The sequence below is a fragment of the Athene noctua genome, chromosome 5, assembly GCF_965140245.1.
Source record: "Athene noctua chromosome 5, bAthNoc1.hap1.1, whole genome shotgun sequence".
NCBI classification, from domain to species: Eukaryota; Metazoa; Chordata; class Aves; order Strigiformes; family Strigidae; genus Athene; species Athene noctua.
The window spans coordinates 53,296,256-53,322,234 of record NC_134041.1 but is presented as its reverse complement, the minus strand read 5'-3'; the positions used below and the strand labels follow the sequence as shown (position 1 = coordinate 53,322,234).

At 42.6% G+C, this 25,979-nt stretch overlaps 1 protein-coding gene across 2 annotated transcripts; it reads right to left on the bottom strand.

Annotated features, from left to right (window-relative positions):
• Positions 1–1,153: 1,153 nt before the first annotated feature.
• PDCD11 (programmed cell death 11) lies at positions 1,154–25,979 on the bottom strand. 2 transcript variants are annotated; one of them, XM_074908442.1, is made up of 36 exons: positions 25,855–25,979; positions 24,906–25,017; positions 24,183–24,314; positions 23,836–24,003; positions 22,771–22,932; positions 22,023–22,146; positions 21,479–21,660; positions 20,870–20,977; positions 20,190–20,396; positions 19,761–19,885; positions 19,071–19,131; positions 18,247–18,393; positions 17,872–18,123; positions 16,845–16,988; positions 15,958–16,158; positions 15,218–15,388; positions 14,606–14,825; positions 13,671–13,823; positions 12,515–12,630; positions 11,836–12,353; positions 11,297–11,359; positions 10,712–10,820; positions 10,113–10,202; positions 9,709–9,811; positions 9,001–9,178; positions 8,282–8,338; positions 7,372–7,494; positions 6,954–7,076; positions 6,566–6,761; positions 6,031–6,153; positions 5,565–5,708; positions 4,258–4,508; positions 3,461–3,629; positions 3,037–3,190; positions 2,301–2,466; positions 1,154–1,610 (listed from the first exon to the last, which is right to left on the bottom strand). In XM_074908442.1, the coding sequence occupies exons 2-36, from the start codon at positions 25,005–25,007 to the stop codon at positions 1,439–1,441; spliced, it is 5,514 nt and encodes a 1,837-aa protein (XP_074764543.1). In that variant the 5' UTR covers positions 25,008–25,017; positions 25,855–25,979; the 3' UTR covers positions 1,154–1,438. The 2 variants fall into 2 exon arrangements, with proteins under 2 accessions (XP_074764543.1, XP_074764544.1); XM_074908443.1 differs by having other exon boundaries at positions 11,836–12,350.

The following is a 25,979-nucleotide window of genomic DNA, read 5'->3' as shown; positions in this document are numbered from 1 at the left end:
GACGGTGTCTGCATTGGATTATCACATCTGTTTGCACACCCTGCTTTTCCCCTTCCCTTCAGTTCTTCTTTTGTAAAACGTGGATGACCACATCCACATCTTACCAGAGAGTTACAAGAATATGGATCATAAGGCACTGACACCAGTGACAGAGCTTACGTAAGTACCCAAGATACCTGGCTTTTTCCAAGCAGAAGGTTAGATGGGATGACTTTTTTTCAGCACAGAAAAAAGGCTTTTGTTTTTTGAGTTCACTGATTTCTCTTAAGAGATAACAACTACTAAAAATCACTGCTTTTTCTGTCATCAATCCCTTGTTATGACAGATAGTTGCAATCAGGGGATCCATTGCAACTGGATGATGTGGACTTTAAAGGCATATGCCCTTTCAGCTAAAGAGGACAAGAGCATCCTGGGCTATGTTAGGCAGAGCATTACCAGCAGGTCGAGGGAGGTCATCCTTCCCCTCTACTCTCTGGTAAGAAAACTGGGGTGACGTGTCAAGTACTGGGCTCCCCAGTACAGGAGATATGGGCTTACTGGAGTGAGTCCAGCTGAAGGACAGGAAAATGATTATGGGACTGGAGTATCCATCATACAAGGAGGGGCTGAGCAAGCTGTGGCTGCTCAGCCTGAGAAGAAAGCTCAAGGTGGATCTTATTCATGTATATAAATACCTGACACAAGGATGTTAAAAGTGTAACCAGACTCCTCTTAGTGGTGCTTGGTGACAAGAGGAAACGTGCACAAATTGAAATATAAAAAAACTTCATTTAAATGTAATAGAACACTTTTTTTACTGTGAACGTGGCCAAACATTGGAACAGGTTGCCCAGAAGAGGTTGTGGAATCTCCATCCTTGGAGAAATCAAAGCCAGACTGGATGTGGTCCTGAGCAACCTTGTGTAGCTGACCCCAGCTTTGAGCAGGGGTTTAAACCAAATGATCTCCAGAGGTCCCTTTCAACTTCAACTATGCCACAATTCACAATTGGTTCTGCCAGTTTCTAGGAACATAAAGGCACTTGAGATTCATCTTTCAAAGTGTTAATTCAGCCAAAAGGCAAAAGTCTTCTCTGCCATCTTAACAGAGAGAAATAAATTTATAAGACATTGCTGTACTTAAAAATAGTGGGTCATAATTGCACCATTTCCCCAGGAAAGTAGAAAAGGTATGACTGATGTTTGTATTGATTATAAAACAGTCTATATTTAAAAGTATTTCCAGTGTCAACAGAGTAGAATTATTTGTAACGTTTGGACAAAGCTGCAAACATTTATAAAATCTTTTCCTTTGACTGATTGTTCTTTCCGGTTTGGTCATAGACTAATACCCTCCAGAAACTCACTGTCCGTGGACACCCACGGCAAAACTCCACACCTCTCAGTTCCCACACTGCATGGACAGCTGAGTCTCTCTGCTTTTACTTGCACCGTACTTAGGTGTCAGCAAGGGAACTCTTGGTCTCCACATACTCAAGTGCTGCTCTTTTAACAGCCAGAACACTGTCTGTTGTGCCAAATTTCTTCTCATAATCCAGGTAGCGTTTAAAGAAGAATTTCATCTTCTTTGGTGCCAGGCTCAGGTGTATGACCCTCTCAAAGATGTCTCTGCAAGAAACCAAAGTGATTCAGATCACTGTGTTGGTGACAGCACTCAGTACAAGCCCTGCATCCTGCCTTTGAACAAAGAACTGAAAGTCAGGGGAGACATTCAACCTGCTGCGAAGTGCTGTGTTTGAAGAAAAAGATTCTGAGCCAAAACCTCAATGTAGAAGCCTTCTATTTGCTTGCAGAACTCTAAAGCTGCTGCTGGTCAACTTAAGTTAAGATTCAGTGACTGTATCTGACCCTGTGTTCATTAAGTGGATGTGGCTGTATCCACAGTGTGGGAGGCTGGACTTACTTTTGTCAACTCTCAGAAAAGAAAAAGGGAAAAAAAAAGTTTCTCTATTTTTATGTTACAAGATACACAAGGGCTTGATCTCACCCATCAGATAAAAGGCAATCAATCCCTCCAGAGGGACAGATGAACCTCAGTGCAAGTCCTCCAGTTTCTGTCATGCAGGACACTACTTACAAATCAGCCTCCCTTTGCCCTATGGATCTCCCTGGAATCTCCTCAAACCTGGTAAGCATAAGCACTTCCACACACCTGTTTTCTTTCTCTAGGTGATAAAAATTCTCTTTAGGTCTGCTCTGGGAAGCCCTACACAACCTCATGCTGAAGGGTACCTCTGCTCTTTTCTTGCTTCAAGCACCGTACTCTGTTCCTTCCCAACCTGCTGTCGCACAACTCACCGTACTTCCTTCTGGCTGCCATGTTTGATCATGATGTCCATGTAGATGGACCAGATGTCTGTCCGCTTGGGATAGCTGCTGAGGGTGCTCTCAAAGAGGGCCTTGGCATGTTCTGAGTCCCCAAAATGGAACTCCAGCTGTGCAAACCTTGAAATGGTATCCACATCTGGAACAAGAAATGACATGTTAGGTATCACACCACCTCTCTTCCCTATGAATAAACACGAGTGATAATTACACAGAACAGAGGCAGACACACAGACAGCAGCATCTCTACCCAGAGACAAAAGTCTCTGTTGTAAAGTGGTTCTGGAAGAAGGTGGGATCAGAGTGGGAGAAAGAAGGGTTAGAGTTCAATTCCCATTTCAGTTCTCTGCAGGACACAGAAGTTTACTCTTAAATTCAAAATGCATCTTGCAGCATACACAGGCAGCCCCCCAAACCTGGGACGAGACCAGATGAACTTTTCTAGAAGGCTCTAAGACTCAAAGGCATCTTTCTTTGGGTGCTTTGCTTTTGCCCATCACAGAAAATCCTATTACAGGAGAATTTAGTGTTGATGTCTAGGTTGAAATTTCCCCTTCCTTGAGAGTCAAGGGCAGCATGTTCAGCACCAACTGGCCGCACTTTTCACTTATTACAAACATTGTCACAGGCAGAAATACCAGAGAGCAGTTCATCTACCAGAGACCTGCCAATGCATGGCCCGTATTAAGGATGTGGAAGAGATGCTTACGTTCTTTGGTGGGCAAAGCCTTGAGAGCACGCTCCAAAAGCCTGTGTGTGGCCTCAGTCTGGCCTTGCTTCAGGAGGAAAGAGGCGTATTTCAGCCACACAGATTTCTCCTGACGGAAACGCTTCAGCATTGTGTGGTACAATTCTTCTGCTTGCTGGAAGGGCAGAGTTGGGTTAGATTACACAGATTCGTAATAAAACCTTGTAGCTCTAAAGCTCTTACTCTTGGCCCAGGTATCTCCAAACACTTATGGCAGAAAAGCAAGTATCAATAGTTTCTTGTCCACTGTCAATCATAATAATTAATCCCAGTTAGGAACAGGGTCAGCTTAACATCTGACTGCTGGAAGCCTATACAGCCAGCACTGGTAGCTTACTGGCATGACAATGGGACACGTGTCTGGGACCTGCTTGCACTGTCTTACCTTGTACTTCTCAGAATTGGCATAGATGTCACACAGATGCTGGAAAACTTTCAGAGGTTCATTGTATTGAACAGCTCTCTCAAAGACCTTCATCAGCGTCTCCGCAGTACCATACATGTTCTCCAAGTTCAGCAGAGCTACCCAGACATTCAGCTTCTCCTGTTCTTCCCTTAAAGCAGACGTGAACAAGAATATTTAGCCTTTTACCAGTCTTCATCAACTCTTTGCAAGCCACCTGACTGACTTGCAGCCTGCCTCCAAGACAAAGGAAGGGGGCATACTGCTCACTGAAACGCAACTTTTGGAATAAAGCACAGCATTTGTTTCACACTACAGCTTTTGATCACTGTTGTTTGTAATTAAAAACCACAAGGATGATTCAAGAAAGTACAATATACTTAATCATACTGTAGAGATGATTACTGAGAGCCCTACAGAAAAAGCAACAGGAGTTTCACAGTTTGTTTCATGTTCTGATTTAAGGACAACATTATGCTCTTCCAAACCCTTCAGACTGCTCAGAAGTAGGTCTGTGCACTCAGTGATACCTTGGGCAGTTACTGCGCTCATGAGCTGCAGCAAGTTAGCTGTAGGCCAACTGTGGTGACTCACACCAGACCTTCAAAGGGCCAGCTGACAATTGCTACCATTTAATCCTATCTGAGGATACTGAAACAGACTCTGCCACTCCACACGCACATGCACACACACCAATGATGCTACCAATGCTCTTCTACCACAAGTATGCCACCATGATTTATTCTTTGGGGCAAAGAAAGGCAGAGCCCCAGTATTACCTGAAGCAGATTGTTTTAAGTGCTCTCTCTGCCACAGCTCTGGCCTTCTCAATCTCAGTAGCCTGGAGGTGGAAGGCCATGTACTGTAGCCAAAGGATGGAGCTGTTGGGACTGCTCAGCACCAGGCGGTCAAAGTCATCTGCTGACTGGGGCTGTCGACTGGGGTCCATCAGAGCTGTCTCTAATTTGCAAAGCTCCTTCTCCTTCTTCTGCTTCTCTAGCTCCTTCTCCTTCTTTGTTTGTTTCTTAAGCTGAAAGAGCAAAAAAGGAGGACTGGGGAAAAGCTGGCACTTCATGTGGGAATAGGCAGGCCCAGCTAAAGAACAGCCAGACCTCAGTATGCCCAAGGATAGGCAGTGTTTTCACAGGAAGAGATGACACCAATTGTTTAAAAGGAGGAAAATAGTACACACCCCACCCCTTCACACATAGTTCACACCTCTAAGAGCAGCAGTAAGTGTAATCTCATTTCTTTTAATGAAATACAATGAGGGACCAAATACTTTGCTAGTCTTGCACCCCAACTGCAGGATTCACACTTCAGCCCTCCCTCTCATTCTTCCATCTTTGCCCTCCCAGCCAGTGCTCACCACCACCCTCCACTCTGTAAAAATCCAGGATACATGGGGAGAAACTGTGCAAGAGTGGGGTACGTTGCTGGATCGCTAGGGTTACTCGGGTCTAAATTGGGAATTGACAGTGCCATAGTTCTCTGCACAAGGCAGCTATACCTTGGGCAACAAAGCATCCGCCATGCGTGGCCTTTACAGAGGCGAGTTTTGAGGGACAGGGGAAATCCTGAAGAGCAAACATGAAAGCAATTCATGAGCTTGTTTCCAAATTGCTCACACTGGAAAGCTCTTCTTAAAAAATTACAGCATATAAAAAGAATTTTTTGGTGTTTTTCTAAAAAGGAGGACTAGAATCTGAAAAGGTTTTTCATCTCCAGGTTTTCCTGTAAAATTACAACACTCAGAAAAATAAAAAACAGAGCTGGCATCAAATACAAAAATTTTACTTTCATGAAAATGTTTGTTTGACCCTAAATAATTACTCTTCTAGCATGTCAACAAGAGAAGCCCTATTTTCATGCAGCCATGCTAAAACAGAGCCTTTTCTTCTCTGCTTCAGGAATATGTGCTGATAAGACCAGTGCTCAGAGTTAAGAAAGTTCTGTATTAGCCGTCAGAGATGTTCCTTTGGGTTAAAAGTCTTTGCTATGGGGCAGACAGACACGCAAGTACAAAGACATCACATTACAGCCACCATGTGGTGTCTCCTGTGCAGACAATGCTAGTTCACAGTACCTTCGCCTGTGGATCCTCCTCCTCCTCACTCTCTGAGCTCTCTTCCCTCTGACTCAGCACAGGTATATCCATTGTGTTCATGTCCTCATTCCAGGTGAAGCCCACGGAAACCTGCAGCCTAGGAGCTTCTCCGGGTTTCCTCACCTGTATGGAAGATAGAGAATGCCCTAATTTGAAGTTTTTACACTGCGATTAAACAATTGCTCTTTGCTTGTGGCTTCTCTGTGGCCAGTACTACTGAATTCTCACACTTGCAAACAGCCCACCAGCAAAAACATTAAATTGTGGTCATCTTTGCTGTAATATAAACTCAGACCATCTCAAGGCATTTTCAGATGATACAGACACCAGTCTGTGTCACTGTTTTTTGCAGCAATGTTACTTATTGTCATCCAAGTCAAAACTGACACATCTCAATAGGGCTAAAAAGTCATTTCAGGCTCAGGTTCTCCTCCAAACTTCTCACCTTAGACTTCTTTTTAGCTGCCTCTTCCTCCTGGTCATCATCCACCTCCTCCCGGTAATATACCTCAATTCCACTGTCATTTTCATCTGCTGGGCAGATCTTCCTTTTTTTTGGCTTCGCCTCCTGCAACAAGGGGCAGTGAGGGGATGGTGGAGAGCAACAACTGGGATGAATCTTAAAGGCAATTCTGATCACAAAGTAAAGAGCTTGGCAGAAGAGAGAGGGTGGTGTCCTGGCACAGCATCCCTCATTATCCTCTCACGTAACAGAGACTACAGAGAATAAACCCATGCTCACCTACTTATGGTGCCAAGACCAACAGGATGGGCCACACAGGCAACACAACTGGGCTGCTAATTCAGTTAATTCCTATGCAAATGGAATAGTTTCTGATATTTACTGATCTCCAATGCAATTTAATCTTTTTTTCCTACTCTGTATAATTTCTTAGCCTAACCCCAGTGGATCTTCTTAATCCCTTCAGTATTTGGGACAACCAAGTCATTCAGCATGTCCTGTACAATCACATCCATACCTGCTCACTTTCAGAGTTCCCTCTTCTCCGTTTTGTCTTCAGCTTAAGCTCTTCTCTCTTCTCCCTGTCATTTGCTTCTCTTTTCTCTTCCTCTGCACCATATCGTGGTAGGCCTAGGTATTCAGGCAAGACACTTGGCATCCCGGTGTCCTCAGGCAGGAGAGAGAGCTCAATATGTTTTTCTTTTCCATTTACACTGTGGTGCATTGCCAAGCATATCAGGAGAGAAGACGAGAAAAAAATTACAATCAGAGCATTTACAGTGACTGCAAGGATATGAGCTTCCTTCAAATATTCCCAGCTTTTATCCTTCCTCTTTCCATTCTCTCCTCCCACACCATCTCCTTTCTACTAATTCATGGCCCCTTTTACAGAATATTGGACCTACCCAAGCACCTTGGCAGTGAGCAGCTTTCCTTCAGGCAGGTACTTTTCATATAAGGAATGTTTCTGTACAAAGTAAGGGGAAACATTCTGGAACAGGATTCGTCCCAGAATAGAAGCGGACAAGCTGAGAATAGAAGGAAAACAAAAAATAAGTATTCCAGGGGTCGGGGGGGGAAGGGTGCAGTGACTACATCTGTGGCACCACCACTTCTATATAGCATCACACAAATTTTCCCTATTTAAATTTCATAGGCTCAAGAAAGCAGCAATGACATCTTGATTCCCAGGAGGAAATTATTTACATTACACCACATTATGCCAGAGACTATCTCCCAAATAAGACTCCAGAATTATACATTCAAAGTTCTCCAATACCTCTCATTCCTCATTTCCCAGAATAATTTTGTTATGCTACTCACCCAAAGAATACACCGGATTGAGTGATTGATTTGACATAGCCTCTCACTAGCTGGCCTTTTTTAACATCCTTAACACATGTTATTTCAACATCCTCCACTTTGCTGTTGCTCTTTCGGTTTAGCCTAAAAGAGAGGTTAGAAGTTAAAGCACTTGTCTAAATAATCCACATTCTGCTCTGGATATCAAAAAAATAAATCAGTATTAACAACAGCTAGTACTTTCTGGAAAACATAGCAGATCAGAGACACCCTTCAGTTTATTCAAATGTACTAATGGACTATCTGCCTCTCTGCCAAGCTACACACAGCATTAGGAAATAGTTGCTGTAAACAAAGCCAGACAAAATAGATCAGGATGACTTCCTCTGGCACTAAGAAAATGAGGAGAGTAAAATGTCTGAAATTCTGCACAGCATTGGCTTGGGTTTTTTTTCCCCATTTATATCTAAGATACTTCATTCCATGTGGTTTATGCATTTTTGATCCATAGAGGAGACAAAGCAAGAGGCTCAGTTTTAAGAGACATTTAGGACTAAGTCTGCTATTTAATCAAAACAGTTAAAATGCAGCTGAACACTAAAAAGAAACATGTTTCTATTGCAAAATCAATGGTGGAACTTTCCCTTTCTTCCCAAATAAACAAAAAAAAAGTTGAGTCAGGTCTAGAAACTGCGATAAACAGAAATTAAATCTGAACCCACTTGATCAGCTCTACATTAAGTGTCAGACACCTCCACCTTTGCCAATACAGAGGAAAATCTTTCTGAAGTAGGAACAAGACTCATCCCTTAAAAAAATGTAGTCCTTGTCCTTTTAACAGTTCACACTGGTCTGCCTAAACCAACAGTTACTGTATTTCACTACCCTTTTCTTCACTAGTAGATCAGCAGACTGGAGGGATGACACATACCGGGATTGACGGAGAGATAACTGGATTTTGCCATGCTCACTGGAGAGGATGTAACACCTGCATGGCAGAGTAAGGCGAGAAAACAGAAAGCTTTTTTATCTGTTAAAAAAAGCAACATGTAGAAAATAGATATTTTCACTAGCAGAATGAAGCCCTAAAGGAAACAAACCACTCCGTCCCTTGGAACACTTCCTAACACAAACCAGCATGACACAACAGTTCATGAAACCAGCTAAATGGCTTTTTGAAATGTATCTACTTGCTTTACCCAGTCTCAATTGCTAGTACAAAAGACTTAAAAGACTGTTACAGCTGAATCACTTGGCCTGTTGCACTCTCCAGCATTCCCAACAAGTCTGTGAAGTAGGGAAATGCAATTACTTGTGCATTACAAACAAAGACAACTGACTTGCCAAACAGCCCATAGAACCACAGCAGAGCTGGGATAACCAGCTTCGCTCGGTCCCATCAGCACCTTAGCTAAGAGTAGCTACACTCAAAACGCAGTTCAAGAAGGCAGGTGAAAATGGGCTTCTTCATACATGGAAAATACAAGACTTTCACCCAAATGCATATAAGGTCATAAGTCAGCATTACTTCTTAACTACAGATTGAACCTTTCAGGTCTGGCATTACCTTATGGCAGTGAAAAGCCTGTCACCAAAGGGAGATATTTCTAAGCCTTGCAGCTTGAAGGAACAAGAAAAAGAATTACTGACCTGACAATCTTTCCAACTTTGAAGTCACCCAGAGGATTCTCCATGTAAGTATCATTCAGATGAAAGAGGCTGACTTTGCCAGTCTTCCCACCTGGCAGCGCAATGGTCAAACCAATGTGTGGAGTCACTTTTGTTACCATGCCTACAGTGATGGTGCCCTGCTCCAGTGACTGAATTCCTGGAAAAAGTGAAGGAGGGAGAGGGCTTCATAATACTTCATAATACTTCAAAAGGGCATGACCAAAGCAACAGGGGTAATGAGTCAGTGAAGCTGATTGTAGTTGCCTGGACACATATCAAACCCACCAACTTTTGGTAAGGTGCAGTCTATGCACTCTTCTCAGTTCACAGCAACATCTGCCTTGGTAGCCCAGACAAGGTCCCTTCATTGCACAGTTCCAGGATCCAGAATAACTGACAAATGTTGCTAAATGTACCATCTCACATCTGAGATAAGAAGGGAATACATTCATAAAGGCTCAGAGAAAGGCTTCAGTCTGAGGCAGTAGGAAAACAATTTTTTAGTCTAAAGGTTTGACCTCTCTTGCCTTGCTTGCCATTATACCTGGGTCATTGTCCCAGTTTTGTCCAATAGAGAGGTACGACTTGGCTCTGGAGTGTAACATCTTCACCTGAGGGGTCAGGGCAGGCCCACCTCTGAGTAAAGCCTCAAATGTGGTGGGGTCCTGCTGTTAAGCTCCACTCTACCTGTGAGCGACAAGCAGAGGTTTGTTTCGGTGACATCTGTTCCAGTCACTGTAGCTGATATCGCCTGGCCATTTTTGAAGCTCTTTTCTGGATGTTTTAAGACCTGAAAAGACAGATATCCACTTATTACAAGCATTGCCCAATATCCTGTGAAGTTTTACACTTTATATACACATCTTTGATGTGTACACTTGAGTGACAGCTCAGCATTGCTTCAATGACTGCTATCCTGAGCCAAACTAGCTACGGGCATAACACTTGCTTGCCAGTGAGGGGCAGTGATGCCTAAAGAGCAGAGCGCTGGATTATGAGTTCACATGGATGTCAGAAGTGTTTGCAGTCACTACTTGCAGCCATGTGCACAGAAAACAAAATTGTGTAGCTTATCTGTAATGGCCTCTTACCTTGGTGTTCAGAGACAGCAGCAGATGAGGAACTCTTCCTCGAATGTCAGGGGCAACTTCTACCTCCAGCCAATTTTTGAGGATGTTATACTGAGAAGACACCAAATAACCAGAGAAGACAGCATGAGACCTTGGGAAAAAATCCTTTCCTGATGGATTCACTAATTTTTAAGGTTAGAAAGAACTACTACAGCCTTGGCTCTTGCACCAAGTAAAAACGGTGATTTGGTTTCCACCCTTACAAGCATAACACTGCTGTGGTTCACAGGCAAGTGCACACAGGGGGATCAGCAGTGAGTGCACTTTGTGCTGGTGGCATATGCAATTTCTCAGAGGCCATTTTAGTAGAGTAGAGGGTAGGAAGCATCAGCTTGTAACAAACAGGCATGTCAAAGAAGATGAGTCAGCTCAATTCTGTCAAGTATAGAAAATGTGACTTCCTTCTCCTGCTCTCCCTGTAAGACACTGCACTTTGCCTAGGCTACTCTCACAGTTAAAGACCATAGTAGTGTCAGTGTTTAGGTATGAACTAAGGCACCTGAGATTACCCCGACTTGCTGTCTCTCCCAGCACACTCCTTACGAAGACTCTGACCTCACCTTTTTCACAAAACAGGTGACTGTCTGTCCAACAATGTAGAGCCCAAGTTTCTTGAGTGCACTGTCTTCTTTAAGGTTCAGCACTGCTGTGACTTTCCCTTCTATTTCGCTGTTTGCAAACAAAGAAAGAGGACATCAGTAAGACAGATTTGGTCTATCTGGATGAAGATATGAGTTAGAAACCCAGGAGATTATGGTGAGCCAGTACTACCGTGACAATGCCTTTATGACATTCACCCCCATCCCTTCTCCAGATGCATCCTTCTGCAGAGAATTAATTCTTCCCTGGGCTTAAGAGGGAATCCTTCTGACATGAACAGATACGCCAGAGTCCAGACTGGCAGAACCTGAAGCCAAAAGGACATTCAAAGGAAATAATGTGCTAGGAGAGCACTGTGAGGTTTAACACAGCTCTCAGACCCAAGTTAGTGTGGAAGAGAGAGTAAAAGACCTTGCCACACTGCATACATGTGGAGGTCCTTCCTCATGGCCAGTTCCTTCACAAATGGGAGGAAGAAGGGAGGGAACGTACAAGGTTACAAGGTCTGTGAAGCATCTGCAGACAGTGCAGAGGCCAACGCTTACCTTGGTCGAATACTGAGCTCTGGAATGGACCGTGTGAAGTGCGGATGGGTGATGGGAAGGTACCTAAAGAACAGGAAAAGGATCAAAGTTTCTCATGATCTCCCTAGGACCTACTCACCCACCTATAATAATCGCTCTGCATTGGCAAAAAAACTCAGGTGTAAGCCCTCTAAAACTACCAAAGCTTTCTAGTTCCAGTTCTTCCTAGTACTGTTTTAGTAGCAATCTAGGTAACCAAAATAGTCTGGCAAATTTAGCTCTTGGGGTCAAATCCTGCTTGTATTTAAAAGCTTCCACTGCACCTTCAGAGTTCAGAAATATTTTTTTCTGGCAATTTATATTCAAGATAAATACAGTGACACAGGTAGAGAGCTAATTCAATGAAACCTGGATCTGGAAAAGAATATAATAGCAGATTTCCTCAGGCCTAAACTACTCCAGCAAGGGTTGACAGAGGGAACAGCCTAGATCATCTGAATTGAGTAACTGTTTCACCCCTTGCATTCCCCAAGAAATAATACTAGTGTATGTTTTCCCACCTGTGAGTATTCACATCTCTGCCTCCAATGACTCGAGCAGTCACCTTCTGTCCAGCTTTCAGAGTATACGTTGGAAAAGAGCCTATGGGCACTTCATCCAGAATCCGGGATGCATGGATTGAACCTGTCAGCTTGTCATCAATAGCAACTGTGACATGGGTTGGTTTGACAGATTTAACAGTACCAGTAACAATATCCCCCAGGGAAAGCGAGTGTTTCACAACAGCAAGCATCTCTTCTAATGCTGTCTCAGATTCATTCCGAACCCTTACAAAAACATTCTTCTTTGCTGGGCCTTGTACTGCTAACAAAACTCCGTGGTCATTCATCTTCACTACTTTTAAGGTTGCAGAGATTATTTGTCCCACCTTCAATTTTTCTGAGTCAAAGTGGAAGGTGTCATTGAAGTGAGTCGCTGTGGGGATAGCTGCCAGCTGGCCTGTTTCCAAAGACACGACAGCAAACTCTTCTGCTATGTGCTGCACGATGGCAGAGTGCTGGGAGTTCTCTTTGAGCTGCTAGACAGAAATGGAGATAGTGACTTCTCTTGCTGAGATTTTGATTCCCTTCACTCTACCTCCCACAGTTCTAAAAGAAGAAACAGCACCCCCCCCCCAATTAATCACCTAGAGTTTGCTAGATGAACAGAAACACACAAATTCAAGAACTGAACACATACTTGCTTGGCTCTTTGTTTTAACAGTTCTTCCCGAAGAGAAACATACACCTTGGATGTGAGGGCATCCACATGAAGAACCAATGCCTTTGTTTTCTCACCAGGAACAATATTTTTGTCTACAAATGAAAATAAGGAGATTATCTCCTGATGACAGTGAATAATTTTCAGCAACGGAGCTAGGGGCACATGACAGGACGGGATGGGTTGCATGTGGTTCAGTTTAATTCCTGAAGACCACAGTGATAAAAAGACTGCTTAGTTACTAATTGTAACTAAGTTACTGTAACAAAGTCAACCTAGTACCAAATATATAATAAGTTTCTTTAAAAAAATATGAGATTCCTCCAACATGAATGGCAAGAAAGAAGAAAAAGCAGGCTTTTTCATTTGGAAGAGTCTGATGCTTTCATTAAAGAACTAAACTGAATTTATGAAGATGCAACTCAAATAATGCAGACAAGGCTGACTAAACACAAATTCAAGGTAATACAGGCTTTGAAAAAGATTATGTTAATATTTGCACAAAACCATCATCAGTCTATCTATTGCTGAGGAAACAAAGACACTCTTCTGAACACAGAAGTGCTGGGATACTACTCCTGCTGAAGTTGGCAGTTTATATTGGTTTCATTGGTTTATTCATTATCTCAGCATGTACTGTTTGGTTCTGCATAATACAGCACTTTTCTGCTTTAATTTTTAAATTGCTAAGTACACAAAATGCAGTCCTGTTTTAAACTCACATTAATTTAAAAGAAAAATTAACAGCAGTTACAGATACAGCATAGTCCAAGGAACATATTTCTAAAATAGGAAGAAAAAAGCTGAGAAAGCTGAAGCTTGTCTTAATACTTTGTCTATATACAGTATGCTTCAACTACGGATCTCAGAGCACAAACTAGACCTTAACAAGGTGCCCAAGATAGGAGGCAGGATTAAGTCCAGTTTACAGATGGGTAGCAGAGGCACAGGTAAGTTTAAATTATATGTTCCAAATCACACAAATGGGTCAGCAACACATTAGGAAATTAAACTAGTCTTAAAGCCCATTCCTACTTTGATCTCCTCCCATCTTAGTTCCTCATCAGCAGAATTCATTTCAGGACAGAGGTTTGAAAAGACAAGAATGAAGACCAAAGCAAGCAAAGACCCTCACCTCCCAAATGGTAGCGAGTGGCTGTTACAGTCAAGCCTGTGACACAGCTGCCACTGAACAGTGCTGAGCCATCCTCCTTCACATCCTGCACCACCAGCTGCAGCTCCCTCCCAGGTACCAACTCACAAAGGCCTTGGGCCATGCTGGGCTCCCCTAAATAAAGGGAAGAAAAAGTGGGAAGTCAGTTTTACCTGTGTTGCTCAACTGCAAAACAAAGACAACCTCTATGTTTGGTCAAGAGTGCACAAACATTATATCCACCTACATAATGGAAAGCAAAGTTTAGGCTCCTGAATCTGTAGAAATACGAAGTAAATTCTAAGAGTTAATCAAAGCAGAAACAATTTTCTGACATTAAGGATCTGATAACTTTGGAGAGAACATTTTCTAATGTTACAGTGGCACACAGCATCGCATATAGAAAAAAGTGAAAACAAAATAAATTAAGACAAAACCCACAAAACAACCTGTCACTTCACAACTATAGGAAACAGAATACTAAATGCTACTGGATATAAAAAGAACCTAAAAAGGCAAAGATTGAATTTGACAAAAATCAACTGCAATACTTCCAGTATTCCTGACACTAGGAAAACAGCATGTGAGAAAACCTTTGCTGGAAGACTCATTCAGCAAACTCATAATACAAATAGGCAAATTTATCTGTACAAACTCATCCTCATGCAAGTACTAGGTTTGGGTTATCACAAGCACTTTAGTGACAGCATAATTATCCTTGTATTTTCTGCTGTCGTTTCCTCTTGTCAATGGCAGACACTGCACAAACATCCTTCTAATAAGCTCCTCTTGGAAGCCAAGTCTGTGCTTGAACTGACCTTTCTTTCACTTAAAAGAAAATGGTTTTCCCTTTTTGTCTCTCTGGCACCCCTTTTTTGTGATATGATCCCCTTCAGCAGAACATGTGCATCTTTTACCTCTTCTTCTCAACAAGTTCCTGATTTCTTTCATCTCCTTGAAATATTGACTCAGTAGGGCAAAGCTCTCTGCAGCAGAATCGCCTGAGCTGCACTCTGACACCTTCAGATTGAGGAGCACACGCTGCTTCTCCTCATCAATGCTCATCACCTTCGCAATCACAGTCTGTCCCACCACAAAGTGGTCCTTGGTGTCTGTCACAAACTTGTCACTCATGCTCTGTGCAAAGAAAACAAAGGGGCAAGGGTTACTGAGCACAGCTGCTAACTATCAACCACCTGCCGTGCTGTTCAGAAGAAGGGCTTAAGACTTCATGAAAATGCATAAAAGAAATTAACCTAGACTAACAAAAGCCCACCAATTTAAATGAATTACTGAAGTCACATGAAATCCTTGGTGATGCCTAAACACACTTGAATAAAGTCCTTTGTTTCATTTTGGAAGTGAATTAAAACACAAACTAAAAGCAGCTTTTACCCTACTTGGAGGAAGCTGTGCAAATGCAGGATCCACAGCTCTATTGTTCCCTCCTTGTTACCGTATCTAAAAGCCCTGTTTCAAGCATACCTGGTTACACATATGCTGTTTACTGAAGGGAATGTGTAGCTTACCACTTTGGGTGCCAGTCCTGTCACACCAAAAGGAAACTCCACAAACACTCCAAAGGGCATCACATTCCTCACATAACCAGTCAACAGCATCCCAGGCTGGATTTCAGAGAAACTTCTCACAACTTGCTCCTCCTGTACAGCAGAAATCACTGCAGACTTTCTGCTCAACATCTGAACAACCAGTTAGGAAAAATGGGAAAAGGTGAATGAAAGAAGCCCAATGCTAAGCAAATTTCTTGGTGCTGCTAACCACTGGGCTAGAGCACTTTTTGCAGGTTAGACAGCACAGGAGCTCAAAGTCCTGCAATTACAACTTCTGTCTTGATCTCTCTACATTAAACTTTAGCAACCAGTGTCTCTTAAGCTGCTCAGAATTAGAGAGGCATACTTCACACTAGCAGAAATGTCAATTTCCTAATATTTCAGTTCCGATTTTTGGTATAAAATCAGCAAAATTTTTGCTAAGGCTGTGATGTGATTAACAGCCCAGAAGCTGGTTGGGTAAGATCAGTCAATTCACAACCAAGTCCTCATTCTGATGGGATTCTAGCAGCAGCTGAGTCTCACTTTTAATGCAAGCAAGTTATAATAATGACTCTTTGAAGCATCGCTAGCTTGACAGACACTTCCACTTCAACACACTAACTAGTATAGCTTCTGTTTGTTGCAGATATTCTGGATTCCTGACAGGTATCTCTTTTCCCCTGCTTTGTTTGACTGGTTGAGGTGGCAAAGGATACGATATGCTCTCCCTTGTCACTTAGGCACATAACTCGGGGCAGGACATCTCCCTCTTGAAGACAATGCCACAGGAGCTTGCAGGTAGCAACAAAGTCAGAAAGGTGTCCTGTGGGAATCGAGGATATTACGTTGCCTTCATCTTCCAAGATAGAAACCTCTAGCCCATTATCTTTCTTCTTCAAGACTTTTACATCAACCATCTGAAAAGAGAACAAACACAGCGATATAAGATTCCAAGTGTCTTTGAAGTCATCCCTTTTGATGCATAGGGTACCAAATGCTGTGCTGCAGGGGCTCTGACATCACCTCCTAGCTATATATGCAAAAATCTTGTATCAGCAGGGCTGAGCCCAAAAATCATGCCAACATGGATAGTAAAAGTAATTCTCAGCTCCCAGAGAAATCAAGAGCTAGAAACATTCTCTTTGTTGTGATTTTTTATTTGAAGAGCGAAGGGAATAATTTAAACAAGATTAAAACTGTCCTGTTCTTGCATTAGCAATATCTGCAGGGTGTTTGAAACTGTTCATTCCAAAGACAACAGGGGAGCATTTCAAAACATTTCTCTGAAGTTGTCTTTTTCCAAGGAGCAAAAGCAGCTGCTTTTGGAGTGAGAACATCAGCAGCATCTAGAAGAAAGAGGAATAGGAGCGCTAATTGGTACCTCCAGGACAGTCCTGTGACTTCTTTATCCTGACCTCTGACAACAGTTTTTGATCCAGGAGGATCAATCCAGGAGGCCAATCACACAAAAGAAACGCACATTTAATGCTAGTTCCTAACGACTGACAGCTTTTCTTGAAGAAAAGTTGTTCAAAGTGCTACCAAATTATTTGGAAAGCAAGTAGGAAAAGGCAAAAAAGGGAGTAGTCACTGAATTCAATACCTCTCCTATTTGATATTTCATTTCCCGTTTCTTCTTTGGAGGACATTCCTTTTTGTCCTCCGGAGCAGTTTTGCTTGATAACCTGAAGGATAACAAGAGTCTTTCCTGCTGGGGCTCACATTTTAAGACCATTACTTTAGCAACCTGCAGCAAAGAAAGATTAAAACAAAAGTTTAATTCAGCTGATAATCCTCCTCAGTGTGCTACCACCTACAGAATGAGACAGGGAAATGCATACACAGTATACTTTTCTCTCACACCTAAGGATAGCAGGCCAGTGACTGTAACTTAACAGGTTCAACCAGAGACAAACATCCTTCTGATCACACAGTTGGAAAGTGGAAGTACACAATCATTACATGACTTGCTAAAAGTATGTAGCAGGTCTGTAGCAGAGTTGAGAATAAAATTCCGATTCCAGATCTGCAGTCAGAAATCTTGGCTAGAAAATTACCCTTATCCCTAGCCAGTGAACAAACAGTGGGATTAAAGACAAACAAAAGCACCAAAAAAGATAAGAGTGCTGAGATCTCTTTAAGCTTGCCCACAACAAAGACCAGATCTTGGTGAACAGCATGGTTCCCAGAGTGTCTGGTTAAGATATGCAGGATTTGAAACAAACAGGAAAACCAGAATAATATGAATGCAGAAAATCTCATCCTTCTGATTCTGTAGGTAAGAGTTTTAACATCCTCAGAAGAAACTGCAGCCTAGCACCCCAAAATTCTACTAAGATCTCAGTAACTCAACCAAGTGTAGTCCCCATATTGTGTACCATGGTGTCTCCTTCCTGCACATCAGAACAGAGAGAGCATGGAAACAGACAGGCCTGGGAAATAGTCAAAGGGCTGTCTCTTTTACAGCCTAATCTGTTTAAATAGAGCACAACTATTACTTAAAGTGAAAGGACATAAACATCTCTTGGTGCAGCTGGTTCCTCCAGGGAAAAACCCATGTTGGAGCCAAATCAACTGCAGATTTCTCTTCTGCGTTTGAACACAAGGTGTGGCATAGGTACATTAATTACCTGGCCTTCATGGAAGACTTTATCTGGACAAGGTATGGGTTCTGAGCTCAGCTCATTCTTGGGTACCAGACCTTTGACATCATTGTAGAACTTCACAATGCAGCCAAACTCCCTCGCACACACCACAAAGCCATGTGTGATCAGACCTGGTTTTGCATCTTCATAATTGGCGAGGACTGGAAGCTTTGATTGGACAAGACTTTTCTTTAGAGTAAGGATCAGCTTCTTTCCTGCAGGATTGCACTCTAGCACCTATAAGAATGGAGTACAATAAGGTTCAAAAAGCACGTCTGCCATTGCCTGACCAATCCAGCTGCTAAATACTCAGAACAAAAGAGTACAAAGCAGTTGAAGACTCTGTCTGGCAGCTCTCACCCGACACCTGACTTCATCTCCTATGTTGTACTTCTTCTCAGGCTGCTTCAGGATCCCATTAGCGAGATGCATGGATGGCACAAGACCTTTAATCCCATCAGTCACTTTCACCTGCATCCCAATGGGTTTCAGAGCAAACACTTTGCCCTAGAACCAAAAATCGTGAAAAGGATCAGTAAATTTGGCATGAAAAGCAGACCATGCCCAGGCAGGAAACAGTCAAAACACTGCATCACCTATTATCACCAAATCTAACCACCCTCCAAAACCCAAAATCTTAGTCCAACCCACCCAACCAAACTGACCCATTAACTTTTATACATTCCATAAAGTTGTTTAACAGCCTCTTTTCCTTAAGCATAGGCTACTTTGGCAAAATCCCTACTGACTCTGGCAAATTAAAATTGTTTCCAGAGACATATCCAACACAGTCATGACTCAGACATAAGAATGGCAATAACTGAGCAACTTTCTGCCCATCAACTGACTGTGATGGTCCATACATGAACTTTTACTTTGAATGCAAGGCAAGTTTTAGTTTCTTTCACTCAAGTCTTTCTAAAAACATATTCATGGCCACAAATAAATGACTGACCATGGCTAAAATTTGATTGCCTTGCCAGCATCATGAATAAAAACCCGAACAAAGTGGAGACAGAAAAGTATCACATTCCATTAATCAAGCCCTGCAAGGAGAGGTTTTCATCTCACTAGCCTGGATGAGAAGTTTAACATGCATGTTAGGCAGAGGACATGCACATTAGCTAGATTATTGTTCTAAGTATAATGGTCACACAGTGCTGCGTAAGTCTTCAGAAACTCACCTGCACCACATCTCCTGTATGGATATCCTGGTATTGCAGAAACCGTGCTTCAATAATCTGACTAGGAAAGACACACAGCCAGAGATGACCAATTAGCCAACTTGAAGGAAAGCACGGAGAAGAAGAGACAGTCCCCCACTTTGCCTTACCCCAAATATCCATTATTTCACACAGTAGTACTCTACAACTCCACAATTCTGTGTTTTACTCCAACTGACCCACCTCCCAAAAGAGCTCTCCAGACAAAGTATAGGGAGGTTCACCAGGCTCCATTCTAGGTGACAACCACAGTTACAGCCACCAGCCATGGCTCCATGAAAGGGGAACCCACCATCTGCATGTCCTAAAGCCACAAAGATGAAAATACTAAGAGGGAGAACCAAAATGGGCTGAGACTTGGAAGATCAAGGTTCATTTTCCTGTTCAGCCAATCTTCTGACACAATCTCAGCAGAAGTAATTTAGCCTCCCTGTGCCTCAGCTCACCAACTATATAGATGGTGTCCCAATTCCTTATAGTATGGGGAGGATATGCAAGATGCCCAGACAACCTGATGTGAGACAATAGAGATACAAGACAAAACCCCCAAATGGCAAGTTCCAGTCCAGCAAAGCAATGTCATATTTTCCACTCTCAGCCACACCTTTCTAATCCTTCAACCAATTTTCTGGAAAAGTCTATGAAACTTACTACTTCAGAGATACAATACACATCTCATCCATCAGGCTGTAGTCAATGATCCGACATTTATGTTTGCATCCTGTCTTAAATGCCCCAGGTTTAAAGGATTTTCTGTTTTTTGAAAGATGTTTCAACTAGAAAAAACAAATTACAATTTAGTGACTGGAAGATGGAAGCACTGATACACAGACCTTAGGTTGAAGTGGTAGCATCTGACAAAACCGTTCCTCTAACATACTCTCTGTGTGTAGCACATTTCACCAGTTCTTCCACAATGACCCTCCTACATTCCAACCCGAACAAGAGGAGGTTTTGTTGAAGTCTCACAAAGAGCATAAAGATAGAACATAAAGGTAGAAAATAAAACCTCCTCCTAGCCTCCTTCTCCAGGAGGCTGTGACAGCTATGGAAGACTTGCCTCACCACCCTGGTACTTACCCGTGCAAATGCAAGAGTGCCATCATCAAGTTCAAAGATGGCACCAAACTGCTTGTAGAAAGCTTTCACTGCTGACTCCTCCACCACTGCCCCCATGCGATCACTGGAGAGCTGGTTTGGGGATCCCCCAGGGTGGAGGAAGGCCTGCCGTAGAGTAAGCCGCACCACCTTAGAGGTGGGGTGGATAGAGAGGATGCAAGCTTTCACCTGGGAGACAGTATGTTCGTTAAATGCAAGCTTGTAGACAAAAGAGGAGAAAGGCATATAGCCCATGTTTTTAGACATTATGCTTGGTACCTGAACTCTTTGTTCATGTACAAGCACTTTCCAATATTACTATTAAAACATCACTCCATTTCTGACAGCGTCACAGATGAGGGGTTTTTTGCTTTGCCTGTTGTTTACAGCCTAGTCTGGTATCAAAATAGTGAGGGGAACATGACCACACAAGTAATTTTTCTATGACCCAAGTCTCTCATGCTTCCCAAATAAGTCCTCCATTGCCCCACAAAGAGCTTTGCTCTTTACAGCTCTAAAGCAGCATGATAATAATTCAAATTAAAAAATGAGAAAGACAGTTATCATCAGTAAGATTTCAGAGATTATTCCACAGAAATGTTGAAGAACATAAGAGATGCCGTAAGCAACATACAACTCCAGCCACTGTTCACCCTCCTTACCACTTGATCTGGGGAATAGTTCATGGATTTCTCTGGGTCCATGTGCATGAAATCCACAATGCCAGTGAAGGAAGACAGAAAGCTCAGTTTGATCCCAAGTGGGGCCACCTAAAGAGAGGAAGGAAAATATGTAAAAAAAAATTTGCTCTCAGTTTTCATGCATCTCAAACTGAGAGCAATTCACACATTTCATGAAAAGGCACTGTCAGTGCTAATCAACAAGCACATCACAAGAGACAGGAAACCCACTAACAATTCAGCTTTCTAAACTGTTTCACAAAAACTATCCTTCAGGTTTTTGATAATGCTGTGGGTACTCTGAAGACTACGGCTAGCCTGTTGAACATTTTATCTAGGTAAAGACCAGAGAAGCACAAAACGGATCCTGTTCTCCTTCAAGCTTCATTACCAACTTCAGGCTGAAGCATTTATACTCATGGCATCACAACCAGGACAGAGGTCAGAGCTTAGATGAAGTGGATGGAATGTCTAGTAGATAATAGTTCAGGGCATAAACTTCCATCTCTACTTCACCTGTCTCCCTGCCATCAGCAAGGCTCAAAAAACCCCAAAACCAAACCTAAAAAACAAATCCAAACCAGAGTTTACCTTTAGCACTCGAGCTTTCACTACCAGCCCTGGCAATAAATTGGAGAGCGTCCAGTTCTGTCGCTCTGTTGCGAGGGATGCAGCAATCTCTGATTGATCAACGGACAAACGGACCACTCTTCCCTCGTTCTTTGCTTCCGCAATGACACAGTTCAGGTTCTGGCCTATTTTCAAGTCAGGCCCTACAAAGACAAGTCACAGCTTAAAACCTCCACCAGGAGCACTCAAGAGATTCTCTTGCACTCTTTCCAAAGCTTTTTCAGAGTTCCCTCTATTTTAAGAAGTTAGAACTCCTCTCAATCTGAGTGAATTCTACTGCCAGCAAGGACGGGTAGGCTTGAAACAGTAACATAGTCTGTCAGAAAGCAGGCTGAAACCCAACAGCTTATTGCAGACCAGCCACAAAACTACTATATTCAGCAACTCACAAAGACTCCACCTTGATCCAGTCTCACTGAGGTGCACTCAGATACAACAAGCTTTAATCTCTGTCATTCTTCACCTCCATTTTAACCCCACCAGCTCCTCCTGCACTATTTCTTACCTCTCTTGACTGCTTTGATGTAATTTTGGGCTTTCTGACGAGGAAGGAAAGCGTGAGTCCCACTGACTCCAATATCAATGAGGTAGCCATGGTCTTCCACACTAGACACAAAGCCAGAGAGCAGCTGTTGGGAGGAAAACACTGAAATTCAGTTACATGATGAAACAGATGGGTCTTCAAAGAATGTACATCTGGTAAGAGATTCCCCACCCAAGTACTCACTTGTTTCATAAGGACAGAGAACTGAGTTCTCCAGAGAAGCAGAAAGAACACTACATCCTTTCTTATTATCACACCCCATCTGGCAGCGGGTTCTCAACTCCACCCTTATCCAACTATGCATATATGGAGTTCACAGACCAGTAGAGAAAAAAATTGGGATGCCCAAAAATAGCATGAGCTCTAATTGCAGGCACACACAGCTGCAAACACAAAAACTAAACAACTAAGCACCTCTGCAAGGCATGTTAAATATTATTCTCTGCATAAGTAACATAGAAACCTACCCAAAAATAAATCATTAAATAACCTGTCCATATCGAAACAGAATCAGGTGAATGGATTTCAGGAGTGACAACCTGGAACCATGGCACAATGCTGCCCTCTCTTCCCAGGTTTCTTCCATGGTGGGAGCAGCTCCATGTTCTGCTCTGATCCCATGCAAGGACAAACTGAAACGCTCCCCCATGCACTGTGCAAGAGACACTTCCAAAGCCTAGAGAGGCTGTGGCAGACCCAGAACACCTACCATGCCCGATGTTAGTGCTGAAGCATTCAGACCCTTATTGACCTTCTTGGGGTCAATCGATAATTTGATACTGCGACGTCCATCAGCACTTTTCTCAACACTGGTGACAATGCACCTGACCAGTGTCCCTGGAGAATACATGTCCATAAGTGAATTCAGGTCCTGCCCAAGATGATCAGGAGAGAAACATACAAATTTTACAGTATTAAATAACAGAAGACAGTCAGAATTTGTTACTGAAGTAGCTTTTGAAATCAAAATCCCATAGGAAAGCTACGGTTTTTTGTCAACACTGCAATAAAAGGCAGGAAATACCCCAAACACCAGGATCTCAATATAGAGGCAGGAATGACATTATGTGATGTTAGTAAGACTGGTAGGCTTTGCTTAAAAAGGAATACTGTGTGGGTCAGAGTCAGGAGATTGCAGCTGAGGAAATATCCGCAGGGCCAACAGTGACCCTAACCTCGCCACCCTCTTTAGCAGAGAAAAACACCCCCACCAAAAGGCTAGTGTACCTGGCAGATCCCACATTCCACATCACCTTGGGAAAACCTATGGAGTGCTGACACCAGAGAGATGAGTAACAGATTACTACATCCTCTTTCTAGCAATCAGCATTATCAGGAAATTGCAAAGTTTGCTTGGAAAAGCCAGTTCCAAACCAAGATCAATCCACATCAGCACTACACAGCAGCACATTGCATACATCAACACACAATTAAACTGCAAGGACCATGCCACTCCCCCATGCCCTGAGAAACACTTGCACTCTCACACAATTTTTCAACCACTTCACTAACTTCTTCCCATCATTGCCTACAGCCAGCAATCAGTATTTAGCTTTGGCAGTAGATACACAACACAAATCCTTCCATGTTCAACAGCCTGTCCATGAAGTTCAAGGATTATTTTTAGCCAAGGCTAAGGCACTGCATGCAACCAAATTCAAGTCAGCTGCAAGACACCAGAAACCAGGCTCCTACGCAAGAACTCAGGTTCTGAGGTATTATTAACACTCACTAGCTCCCAGGCACAAATCACAGTCCTAGTCCAAAGTCTCACCTCCAGAATTTCTCCCTGGGCCACCTGCTCGCTCAGCATTTTGCTGTAGGCATCACTGATCTGCGTGACTGGTACAAATCCTGAAAGTCCATTGGGCAAGCTGATGACTAGCTCGTAGTCACTGACCTCTTTTATACAACCAAGGAGCAGCATCCCCTCACAGAGCGCCTGGGAAAGCAAGAAGCATAGCATACTGTGGATATCTCAGCAAGTCAGTGATAACAGAGTGGTAAATACACTTTTGCCCCAAATCACTGATATATTTTACAGGTTTAGTGAGGAAGAACATGCCATATTACGTAGCCCAGGAGAGAGATGCACACAAAATCAAACATTTATCCACAAACCTCAATTGTGAGTGGTTCAATATTCAAAACACTGTCTTTAGCAGCAACTGTTTTGTCTGCCTTGAACTTTTTCTGCTTTCCTTGATCCCTTTGGTTCCTTTTTCTTTTCTGGGATTTTTCTTCATGATGAACCTAAAGCAGATAATAAGCAGAGAGAGAAAAAAATAAAAACAGATAAAGAGATGAACCTTACACAAAGGCAGAACTCTGCTGCCATGAACAAAATCAGAAGAAAATACTAGAATTGGAGAAAGAAAGAGAACAACCTTGCTAACTGCTATATGTCTACATGTAAGTCTTCCAAAATATCTCCTTTGGGCTGGGGCTGATCATTTACAAAACTGTAAACCTTGGGAATGGAAATGAGTGGTGCAAGTGATCTGCACCACACTCTACTAACAGAAAAAGAAAGATGAAACTTAGTCTGTATCCACTAAGACCAGCCTCACTACACAAGCACCTCAGGATAACATGCTTGTGGAAAGTTTAAAAGCCTGATCAATAATTTTGATTGAACATTTTTTTTATATATAACATTCAACATGCATCATACATCAGGGATCTTTAAGAGAACAGAAGAAAGGTGGATATCTGAAGTTATCTCTTTCTGGAAGTCCCTTCTATAGTTTACTATAGAGGTAAGGGATAGGAAGGATTGCAGGTCATACTCTGACAATGGAAGAGCTCTGAAAAAAGTTAATCAAGAACACACAAACAACATACATCAAACAAATTGTCCCGCTCTAACTTTGGGTTGGGGGTTTTTCCCTCTGTGGTTTTTTTCTGGATGCCTCCTCGAGGAAAGTTTTCTTCCATGGTTGCCATGCTTCCACTTCTATAGGACAAATGACAAAACAGTGACCAAATGTGCAGTTGTTACGCTCAATCCTCACAAACACTGGAAATGTAAGAGTAAAATACCACCAAACTAAGAATGCAGATGGCTACCTTACAGTTAGCCAGTGATGAAACAGGAATTCATTTCCAAATGTATTTAACATTTGACTATACTGAAGTGTTGCAATGGTCCATATAAATATCTGAATCCTGAACACTTTTTACTATTGCCCAATTCTACCAGACTTAAGTATTAATTTTCTAAGGCATTTAGATGCATCACGTAGATATTCATAAAACTGCTTTAACCATAAGTTTCCTGAACAGACCTTCATTACATGCAGTGGACAAGCTTAAGTTACCAGCTTCGGCCATCAAGGAAAAAGTTGTGAGTGAAACACTATGTAAGCTTGGTCTGCATTTTTACATTGTGGATACCACCCCTAAATATATAATTTAATGGATCTTTGTATAAGCTATATATATATATATAAATTTAATACATATGTTTAACCTCAGTATGTTTCAAACAGTAAACAGCATCTTATTTATTAGGTGACAGTTCAGATGGTATTTAATACTTCAGTGAACAGTACTTCTACATAAATTAGCTCTGGAACAATATGTTGTCAAATTTAAAGTAGTCTGTTAAAGATATAAACCTCATTTAAATGTGAAAGTACATAATAAATTAAAGTTCATCAAGGCACGCTTCATCAAAGAGCTTGTTAAACAACAGAGCCACCTTCCACGGCCGGTAACCGAGCCGGCTGCACCGGCCACGGCATACAGCTAGACCACGCAAGGGCTGCAGCTCTGCCCACAGGGGCCTTACCTCCCTCGGCCACTGCCGCTCCGGTCCCCGCAGCCCCTGACCCGCCGCCGCCGGGCCCTGGGCTGCTGCCAGGGGGAATCCCGGGAAGCTGCCGGGGAACGGGCCTGGGAGCCGCACGCGATGGG